At 33.8% G+C, this 11659-nt stretch overlaps 1 protein-coding gene across 1 annotated transcript; it reads right to left on the bottom strand.

The window, feature by feature from the left end:
* Positions 1 to 5276: 5276 nt before the first annotated feature.
* Positions 5277 to 10896, bottom strand: LOC128184779 (perlucin-like). The gene is made up of 5 exons (XM_052854365.1): positions 10742 to 10896; positions 8994 to 9127; positions 8797 to 8893; positions 5592 to 5799; positions 5277 to 5380 (listed from the first exon to the last, which is right to left on the bottom strand). Exons 1-5 carry the CDS (start codon positions 10776 to 10778, stop codon positions 5347 to 5349), a joined length of 510 nt encoding a protein of 169 aa, XP_052710325.1. The 5' UTR covers positions 10779 to 10896; the 3' UTR covers positions 5277 to 5346.
* Positions 10897 to 11659: the final 763 nt, after the last annotated feature.

Raw genomic sequence — 11659 nt, 5'->3', positions numbered from 1 at the left:
TACTAGTATTTACATATTTGTAAATCACATCGTACGCACATCTATCTTGTAATTCATTTTGAGTTCAGCATTATTTATAGATTGTTTTGTGACATTTTCTCTTATATTATCATTTACAAAGAGGTCTGATCGGTACTGTAGTTTAACGTATTAAAAAAACAAAAACCAAAACTACCAGTACTTATTGTTCAAAAACACCGCAATCAAAACATGCCAAAGTTTATCATGTTTTATTTGAAAAAAGGAACTTTGCTTTTATCAAAAAATAAAATAGCTCTCTAGAATATTTATCCCTATCAACAAATGAGTAAAAAGTGAGTAAATGAATTTTTAATAAATTTTTTATTTTAATTATTGTTTTAATTATTTATGAACGATGAATTTTAAATTTTATTTATATTATGAATGTATTTTGATAGCCGGAAGAACCTGGAGGTTGCAATAAATCTCTTTTATAAGTGGGATTGCTATGATACTGAGTGTACCAAAACAAAGCCAGTGTGTGGTTCGCTGACAAAAATAATTCTTGAAAGACGCCAAAAGTGGGGTCCATGCATATATAAGAAGACACCTAGTTGTTGTATTAGTCGTATTGATATCTACACGTATAATGAAATCTTCAATACGGGGTATCGATCAGACATATCATGATGATGCACTTTTTTAAATGTACAGAGCATGTTCACCCAGTCAATACCTATCGATATCTTAGGAAATACTGCAAATCTACACACGTGTAAATGTGAACACCTGTATATATGTTCCAATAAAACTCTAACAAGAGGCCCATGGGGCCACATCGCTCACCTTAGCAACAATGGCTTTATATGGGTGTTCAAAGGATATTGTGCCATATGGCCCCACGGTAGAAAAACAAAAAAAGAATACCATAAAATAAACTGTATCCAAATTTTACACTTATTTTCCTACACTTAATCTTTGACATTGTAATCCTATGGAATATCATTTTTACCAAAAATAAGATCCTATGCGAGATATAAAACTAAATTTTTGGTACAGGTACACTCTTTACTTCCAGGTTTTTTTTTTTACATGTATTTTAGTTCTGCCCCCTCACTTTATAAAACGATCAAATTATATATGAGAATATGCATAAAGGTACATATTCATCTTCAACTACATTGTACTAGCTAGTTATTGTATTTTATTTAAAAAAAATCCCTATAAGTGAAAGAGGAAAATTGTACCTTAAAGCAATCAAATTAAAAACATTCAAAAATTTAATTGGTCTTCCCCATTATAATTGATTGTTGTTACTAGGCGTGAACTCGTGCTATGTTTTATAACCTTACTCACTTGATCGATGAATGCACTCGAATGAAAAATGTTGTCATGTGATATGTTAAAGAGCTTTTACATATATAATCAATGCATAGGCGTCGGAACTGGGTGAAGGGGTAGGGGGTCTCCTCCCCCCTCCCCCCCAGCTTTTTTTTGCAAAGCTAGACATAGCCGTACTCAAAATCTTTTTTTGCTTGTCAAGATTTCTGATAAGGTCTACCCCCCCCCCCCCACCCACCCCTCTCAATGAGCCTCAGACTGCAATGTATTGACAGGCATATCGCTCTATTTTACTAAGGCCCACCCTTTATTCAAAATCAACATTTACAAATGGCTACAAATCAAGATGTTTTTTCGCTGTAAGTTTTTCTTAAGAATAGTGATAATACATTTATCCCGGTAACCGTAATGTTAAACTGTTTTAAAGAGGTCTTTTTTTTTAATTGTGTCTGAAAAACCAACAAAGGTGGTGTAGATTCATCGTATAAGGAGGGGGCCCCAAAACGTTGTTACTGCATATCATCCTTTTAATTTTTCTGTACAAGTATTTAACGTTTAGTGAGACATTTCTAGTGATAAATCAAAATATCAGCGTCAATTGTAGAATTATAAGCAAGATACAGAACTCACAATTCTGTTTGGTTTGAGTAAAATTTTTCTTCACAAGAGTTAATTAAGACCAGAATAGCTCACTTGAGCTTTCAGCTCAGGTGAGCTAAAAACCTTTATCATATATAGAAAGACAACATCATTGGAATCGCATTCATTGATTTAGAAGTTTATTCACCCAATTGCTATCTGACTACATATTTTTAGCGATGTGGAAAGAACGATAACTGTTTGCAAACATTTCGCCCTTTTCTTAAGGTTCATAACTTTGAGATAACTTTCTTTGTAGAACATTAAAAGTTCTCGTTAGTAAGTTTGGTTTCTGAAAATTACAAATAATCATATGATGCATTTGAAGAATGCTGAGTGTTGCAGCAGCAGACAGAATTGCCAGTTCGTGAAATACACACATCTACATGCCCTTTAAAAGTTCTTTCAATATCATATGTCTTAAGTGTGACATGAAATGATGTTTGATACTTTGCTAACCTTTGTTTCAAACAGTGTCATTCCGAAAATACAACAAATACAATTTCATTATAAGGTTTCTCTTTTCATTTACTAGGTACATCATTCAGAAGAATTGGCCAAGATGATCTATTTACTGAGAAAAGGTCATGCATGAGTACCTAAATGAAAATTCATATTATCTGCTGTATCTTTGTTTTTTGTTATTAAGTGCAAAAAGCTTTCACCGATCATTTCTTCACATCGTCTTTGGCAGGTTTTTGAACGATTGTAATATTTTCTTATGTGCTAATTTAAGAAAAATGTAAACTTGAAATTATAAAATGGTACTCTTAAGTATTTTTTCGAGTACCACGAGATTTGGTGCAGAGCAAAGCGAGGGTCCAAATCGAATGGCGAGGGAAACGTGCAACATCCTTAATAAAAGGTTTACAAAAGGTTAGCTTTTTAAAAAGCTAAGAAAGTCAGCCAGCGGAATATTAAAATTTGTGGTCAAAGTCAAAATAATATATTAAGCTATTACAATACAATATAATCAGAATTTTCGGGTGCTCATTAACGTAGTTTGTACAGTTTTATGACCGTAGGCGAGAAAACAAGCGTGTAATAACGGTGTAGCTTATTTTCTACAGGAAATGTGCGGTGCTATCTTAATTAATTGTAACTACAAAGTATATCCTCTCCAATCTCACTAAGAGTGGGCGATATTATTACTTATTAGGTTAGTTACTGACGTAGTGAGTCAGTAACTTATCTAATAAGTGTTTTGTTTTCCCGAGGACTATCAAGCGACATATTTATTCACGTCAAATAGCGATGATCTACGCAAAGCCATGTACAAGATGCCTAACACCTCGTCCAATTTAACTCATTTAAACTCTTCAAAATTTTCAATCTCACCTTTCAAATACTCTTTAAAAATCTTTGCTTCACTTATGTTCACTTACAATGTTTTGTTGATATTCAATTTTAAAAGTTTTCTCCCTTTCCTCTGCAGAGATTTAAGCAAATTTCGACGCTGCCATTTTGTTCTGCTCCAGACATGAAATAATGTGACGTCAATATCCTAAGGGCAACTACTCTAATTTTAAAGAATTTTAAAGGACAACTACTCCAAATACTTTAAGAACTTACAGCATGCGGTTTATGTATTCAATACTATGAAATGTCGAAATGAGTAAGGGAAGCGTCGGCCAATAACGGCCATATTGCCTCATATTATTTCTCACCGAAGAAAGAGGCAATCACGTGCTATGTCTAAACCAATGAAAGTGTGACATTTCAGTCCAAGGGAAAACAAATATATAAATTATGCTGACTGTGGACCGTCGTCATGGTGGCTGCGAACGATATCCATGGACAGTATTCCAAAACAGAAGTGCGCAGTTTGACACAGAAACTGATCAGTTTCATAACTTATTCGACTGTCAAATTCCTTCCCACAATTCCAATTTACGCAAGCGCATTTGAAGTAATTAGTCATCCCGCGGGCTGACTAATGAGAAATTAAACTTTTTGTGATGTTATGTGTATTTCTCAATGACTTTGCGTAAGTTATCATGAGTTCAAGATTGTCTTTAAGTAATTTAAGAAGTACAATTTTCTCCAAGCTTAGTCTAGTAATGATGTTTGTCGCATGATTCTACTCTAATGACCGACAATCTCTCTATTGTATATCACTGATGCTTGCACGGTTCTTTCTGAATGTAAAGTGTTGATTGGTTAATCATTGGACCAATCAATGGGCATTTTAACTAAGGTCAACTGAGCCATTTACAAAGAACATGCAAAATCTTTGCTCTGTTAGGTTAGTCTCTTATCTAAGTTTTGATGAATGAATGAATGAATCTATTTCAGAACAGTGTAACTTTAAGACAGAAAATTTAATATGAAAATAAAAATCTTTTCATTGCCATTTTGTGTACTGCTTGAAGTTTAATATAGTGTAACTGTTTATCTGATTAGTCTCTACGAATCAACTCCTGATAAGTTTAATCATTCAGCCAAAAAAATATTGGTGGTTACACGGTTGCTTCGGTGTGCGTGTCTTCGAGTAACACCCCGTACTTGTAATATTTTTTCTCCTGACAAATTTATTTGTTACCAAAATTGTTGACCAAGTGAGTAGTATTCAAATCCTTTATAAGTTTCATTTTCAAGCTGACATGTCCTTTTCCACAGAGGATAAGAAAATAAAGAAATCGTTCATATTTTTCCATGATGATCGAGAAAAGGATGGGAACAAGCTTTTGCATCTCATGATTATTAAATGTTTTGTCAGCTTTTAAGTAAATATCATTCTCTTTTACAAATTATGTATCGTCGGTTTAAGGGCTGCTAATTTTCTGTGATATTTTTTTGTTACAATGCCCATTTATAGCTCTCTCCATTCGTCTATACACTGGAATATAATTAATTGTATTTTATTGAAAAAGTGAGGCGGGATGGGAAAAATAATGACAGACCAGACAAGGATTCGAACTCAGGCCCCCTGAATCTCCAGTAAGGTGCTCTACCGGAATTCGACACGTCTGACCGTCACGTTCCTCTTCCCCCTTAAATGATCTTCGCACTCGAAGATCACTCCAGTCTTTTCCCTGGAGTTTTTTCTTTTTTGATTATATATATATATATATTTCTATTCAAAAAAGTTTAGAAATCATAACGGAAACACCTTGTTGTAAACTTAGACACAAATATCTATTCTTGCTCTATGCTATGAAAATAGCATATTGAGTATAGCATAGTGTAGAACTAAAATAAGATGATGGGGGTTTTATTTAGTCTAAAGTATAATTACATGTAGTGATTATCAGTCAGTTATAATTTACAAGAAAAGAAGAAATTGTTGTCAACGATTTTACCAAAGCAATTTTTTGTTTAATAAAAACAGAAAAGAAGTTTAAAATTTTTAATCTGTTATTCCTCATAACTACAATATTTTGAAGTACATTCAATCCATCCAGCTCAACCAATAATTATAGGTCCTCCATTTTCTGCCCTAGATATGCAAAAAAAAAAAATGAATGCAATAATTATTTTAACCCACCTCCATTATTTTATATTATGATTGGAATCATCTCGTTATAATAAGACATTTTACACAATTTGTTACTAACAATACATTTATTAATTTTGCGAAGGATCTTAAAACCAACGATTCGAGATTCTGGTAAACGTACTAGAATACACTAAAAATAATCTGTACTCACTCTTTCTTACAGATAAATCCCCACTTATGGTTACAGTTTTCGTCATTCCAACGGAAACCGTGACGAGCGGTCAAGGTCATACATTCAAAGCCAACTCCTTGGTACGGTTCGTTTGGTGCCCAGTCAGTAAACTTTACAGGTTGCTGACTACTAATCCAAAGCCAATGTCCTTCTTCGAAAGCGTCAGTTGCCCCAACCCAAAAATCAGCTGCCAAAAAAATCTATATCATTAAGTTATGTCCATTTGAAAGTTCCTAATTTAAATTCACTATCTACCATTAATACATAAATGCCTTGTGCAACAGTAATTATCAACGACATGCACTATGAACATTGACAAAAACGAATGGTGAGGAAGTGATGTCAAGAAAGGGTAGTAAAGGACTGCGCAATTCATTTACATTCACGTAGAGAGAATCACTGCATTTTAAGTGTTATTTTTTCTAAATTCCACTGTTTTGTCTAAGTCAGAACTGTAAATGTGGTTTTTTTTTTATTAAGAAATACACATATAAGGAAGAAACTATCTTTTGGAAGATTGTTTGAAAGAACTGTCCCTTTCAGGCTATATAAAATCTCTATAGAAGAAGGGCTCTAAAACATTTAAATGTTAAAGTTCATTTAAATATATATATATATATATATATAAATATATATATATATATATATATATATATATAAAGCACAGAGATATTCACCTTTTTGGAGCTCCACCTCCGCCCCGGCCGGGGCTTGAACTCACGACCTCTGGAACCCATTCTCCTAGCAGTGAGCGGCCACCGCACTAACCACTGGGCCATCTAGGCAAGACAAAAATCTTGCTTTCGATGACGAAGGGAAACTAGCGCGCTGGTCGCTCACTACACGGTCGTTTGAGATACAGGTGGAATGCAGTTAAACGACAATTTGAGAGGATCGGGACGATACACATTGCATAGATATATACAAATAATAAGCACAGACATTGCAATAACTCTCAAATTGACATATACCTGCCCATAGTGAATGATAAAGATATACATAAAGCACAGAGATATTCACCTTTTTGGAGCTCCACCTCCGCCCCGGCCGGGGCTTGAACTCACGACCTCTGGAACCCATTCTCCTAGCAGTGAGCGGCCACCGCACTAACCACTGGGCCATCTAGGCAAGACAAAAATCTTGCTTTCGATGACGAAGGGAAACTAGCGCGCTGGTCGCTCACTACACGGTCGTTTGAGATACAGGTGGAATGCAGTTAAACGACAATTTGAGAGGATCGGGACGATACACATTGCATAGATATATACAAATAATAAGCACAGACATTGCAATAACTCTCAAATTGACATATACCTGCCCATAGTGAATGATAAAGATATACATAAAGCACAGAGATATTCACCTTTTTGGAGCTCCACCTCCGCCCCGGCCGGGGCTTGAACTCACGACCTCTGGAACCCATTCTCCTAGCAGTGATCGGCCACCGCACTAACCACTGGGCCATCTAGGCAAGACAAAAATCTTGCTTTCGATGACGAAGGGAAACTAGCGCGCTGGTCGCTCACTACACGGTCGTTTGAGATACAGGTGGAATGCAGTTAAACGACAATTTGAGAGGATCGGGACGATACACATTGCATAGATATATACAAATAATAAGCACAGACATTGCAATAATATATATATATATATATATATATATATATATATATATATATATATATATATATATATATATATATATATAAATACTAGTATTACATGTAAAAGAATTGAAATTTGTCTTCATTAAATGACGGTTAACAGCAAATACAAGTCATGTTCAAACACTAAAGGTGGACCTGATGGGTTATAATTTGTTGACAACTTTTTATAAGTTTTGCTAAAATGTAAACACGGAAGGATAAAGATAGTGAGGTTCAATTAGTGTTTTGCTCTATCGTCGTGCTATACACCTCTGTACGTAAAAATGTCACAAACACAATGTGAAACCAATCACATGCGCTAAAGAGTTTCGTATGTGTGATGGGATGTGGTTGAAATTTAGCATTTAAAGATATTCTAAAGTTGAAAAAAAACATCCTCGCCTGACACCTTGTTGGACGGGAAACTAGCTTGATTTGGTTAACAACAACACTTTTGGCATTATGATGAAAGTAATCAATAAATTTCCGTTTTTCCTCTTAAACCAAACTTATGCAATTTAGAAAAGAAATATATTGTATCCTTTACATACAGAATTTACATACAGAATCTAGCTATAAGCTTGTTTATATAAACTTATGTAACTGTTACTGCCAATTATAAATATATGATATAAAAGTAAAAAAAAAGTAGAATAGCGTTACTGCGGAGCTATAATGGACGTCTAATGACCCCCTCGAGCTGACATCCGTGCAAACGAGAGATATTAATATAAGTTGTAGAACTTGCTTGTCAATCGTTGTAAAAAAAAATAAGGTTAAGGTTGTGGACGTCTAATTCAACAAACAAGTAAACTTAAACAACTTAAACGAGTAAACAAACTTGTAAACAAGTAAAATGTATTGTGATATAAATTTTATTGCGTTTCTTTGCATTTTGATTATTTAAAAAAATAATAAGACTCTGTCCATATGTATGTGAGAAGATTTTTTTGTGCTGGAAAAAATTTGATCGTTTTTAAATTTCCAATACTTTGGTTCAGAAAAACAACCGGTTTGCGGCCGTTCATTTGACCTGGCATCAATGGTTTTCTTGTTCAATATATCATGGAAATCAATTAGATATCTATCTGGAAACCTGGTATTTTTTGTAAATGTTAAATTAAATCTAGATATATATAGAAAAGATACTATTATTTTAACGTTTTTGACTTTTCCGTGGAAACACGTTTGATACCATGCCGGAGAATTGTATAACCTTAAGCTCGACAACAAAACATGCTGCGACTCCAGTGAAGACGATGAGGGTGTAGATACAGGTTTTAACCTGCAATGCCAGTTTTTGACGATGTTATATTATTTTTACAATATTTATATGATTTTATCTGTAATGTCAGTCAATGTATCTGACGATCATTATCAGTGTAAAAACTCATATAGGATGTTTAAAAACGGGTCAGGAAAAAAAATTATTTACAGATTACAGAAAAATACAGAGATTTATATTGTTTTAAATGTATCGTTTATCCCTTTCATATTTTTTTTGAAAAATCCAATAAATATCAAATTTTTTTGCATACCATTTTTATGATTATGAAGAAGATAGTTTTTCAAGAAATTGTTCTCTTCGTTCGTCTGGATCTCAACAATTTGTGCATCAACGTCGCGACAAAAGGTCTGAAATAGATGAGAATTAAATGCTTTGAACACATACATTCATTTCTTATGGACAATCTTCTTTATGACTATTCTTGAGTGTATATATTAAATAACATACCACTGCTTCCATCCAGTCCGACAACAGTCCGGTAATGAATGAGTAGCAGCTCAGACCATGATGAATCCAATATGGAGGACAAGCATTTGAAGGTTCTGGTTGTGCTTGTACATGAATTAGCCCACTGAAGAGAACTTCAACAACAAAGTGATAGATTTTATGTTAATTGTACATGTAAGATTCCTCCATGAATACACTAGTCTACCATACTCATATCACGATGACATATCTATTTGACCTATGAGTGCCGCTAAATACTTGTAGGACTATCACAGAAAGACCTAGCGACGCAAAATCCGAGTATTCAAGCTTGGTAACAAAATTCATTTGATTTTACAACATTGCTACGTTCTTTAATGAAAGGAAACAACAGATAAATAATTCAAAAATAATTTACAGTAAAATATTTGTGAGAATAAAAAAAGCAAAAGAAAATTATTAAATAAAGATCTAGGCAGAAATACTGTGGAATCCTTAAAATTCGTGTTGGCCAATTTTTATGGATTGCTTAAAATTTACAGCTTCGACGGAACGTATTTCTTGTTTTTCTTTTACCTACAGAAGGAAATATGACTTTAAATTCAAATTTATGAATTCGCGGCGGATGTTAATTCGTGGGTGTGGGATACCCACGAATTCCACGAAAATTGAGCCAGCACGAAATCTAATGATTTCACAGTATTTACATTCCACACATTTTTTGCTTGTAAAGTGTGTCGAAAGCTACAGCAGTTTTTTAAACACTGTAACACACACGCGGTACGAAGAGTTTGACGTCATTGCAACGTCACAAGCGAAAATCAAATATAAACCTACCCTTAGGATGAAATATGAATTTTAAGGGATAAATCACATTTGCAGACAAGACTAAGTTTTAAAAATGAAAAATAATTATTTATTTTTCGAAAGATACAGTCTCATAACTGCAGCGATGTGTGCATACATATTTTCATAACGCGCTAAAGCTCAATTTGTATTCATTTGTATGCCGCTATGAGACTGTATATTTTAAACAATAATGATTCAATGCTTAAGTATATGCAAATGATTATTTATAAAACTGCTATATATTCCAAAATCACTTTTTCAAAAATAACTAAAGCTTCAAAATTGTGTGCTAAATTATTTCTGCTTATTGAAATATATTAATGATTATCAAGTAATCTATAATATTTCATAACTTTTATTTTTTTTATTATTATTTTTAAATGTCTGTTCCACGGTATCTTAACTGAACTGTCCGTGGGATAAGTTTGGTCTCGGACATTCTGTACAAAGATAAGATTAAGAGTTGAATAATATTCAGAGATAAGGTCGTGTTTGGCAATTGAAACTGTTACAGTGTACCATCCCCTGTTACAGTGTACCACCCCCTGTTCACTTTGTCAAACGATTCAAATAAATACGTGAAACATATTAAACTACGAAAAGTATACATTCCTAATCAAATGCAATGAATCAATTTCCGCATAAAACCGCGGGAGTGTCCCTAGCGGATTTGTAAAATATCGTTACTATTTCTATGACAGTTGAAAACTATAAGATTATAGATAAAAAATGAGTTACGCATAAAATGAGAAATTTACAGCATATATACAACCAGTTTATGCAAGGCGTTACTGCAGAACTTAAGGTAGTGTGATGACAGGGTCTGCCATCTATTAGCTATAGCGGTAAATTAAGAAATGTTTTAATAGAGAACACATGATATAAGCAAAAAATGGAAGCATAAATGACTGAATGCTTACCACAAACTACAAAACCCGTCCAATTGTTTTTGCTCATGCTTTGAGTGGAGATGATACCTGATCAGCCTTATATATATCAAAAGTCCTTGTAGAATGACGTGAATATAAACAAGATATGAATCTTCCTGGTCAATGTCTCTAAGGTAACAGACATATTTAGAATATTATCAGTGTTGGAGTGAATTATTTATCAAAAAATCGCTTCAGATTCAAGAAACTTTACGTAACACAAGACCAATAATATTATTACTGATAAAAAATCGCTGAAAAGGTCAAGCTGTACGGAATAAGTGAATTATTTTAACACCCCGAACTAATAAATTAATACACAGTGTTTCAATAAATTATTTTAAATTTTAAACTGATGGGGAATGGAATATACCATTTTATCTCATACGTGTGGTGTATATTACCCGTGTGATAAACCTTTGCTATATCACACGGGTGCTGCTATATCAAATACTTCCGGTCGGAACTACTTTTGACACAGCCCCTCGCTTAAACGAGTGACCTATTTTCGAAGATTTGCTAGTACTTTCAACATAACTATATCTACTACAAAAATTAATTTAAAATTGATTTTGTCAAAGATTTAAATTACAAATATGAAGGAAAACACATAACTGCGTAGCACAGGCGTCGGAACCGGGGGGCTATTGTGAGTTGGGGAGGGGGGGGGGGCTGAGGTTAGCGCCCCCCCCACCTTTTTTGCAAAGTTATTCATAACCGTAGCCACAAGACCCTTTTTTCTTGTTTGTCAAGATTTTTTTATAAATTTAGCCCACTTCCAACTTTCAATTTGCTTTGTGAAGTTTATAAAACTACACTGAATTACGTTAACTATCAAGGAGTTCATCCTGACGACGCGATGAAAACAGAGCGTTCTGGTTGTGTTTATATACAAAAACTTACCGAAAT

Source organism: Crassostrea angulata, chromosome 5 (genome assembly GCF_025612915.1).
Source record: "Crassostrea angulata isolate pt1a10 chromosome 5, ASM2561291v2, whole genome shotgun sequence".
Taxonomy (NCBI): domain Eukaryota; kingdom Metazoa; phylum Mollusca; class Bivalvia; order Ostreida; family Ostreidae; genus Magallana; species Magallana angulata.
Note: the sequence above shows the minus strand (reverse complement) of the source record. Positions and strands in the feature narration are given on the sequence as shown.

Bases quoted from the DNA above. Each gene is read 5' to 3' on its own strand.
- LOC128184779 (XM_052854365.1), bottom strand. From the start codon at position 10,778: ATGAGCAAAAACAATTGGACGGGTTTTGTAGTTTGTG. The intron at 9,128-10,741 runs GTAAGCATTCAG...TTGTTGTTGAAG, and splicing joins GACGGGTTTTGTAGTTTGTG to TTCTCTTCAGTGGGCTAATT. The intron at 5,800-8,796 runs GTATGCAAAAAA...TTTTTTTGGCAG, and splicing joins TCTTCATAATCATAAAAATG to CTGATTTTTGGGTTGGGGCA.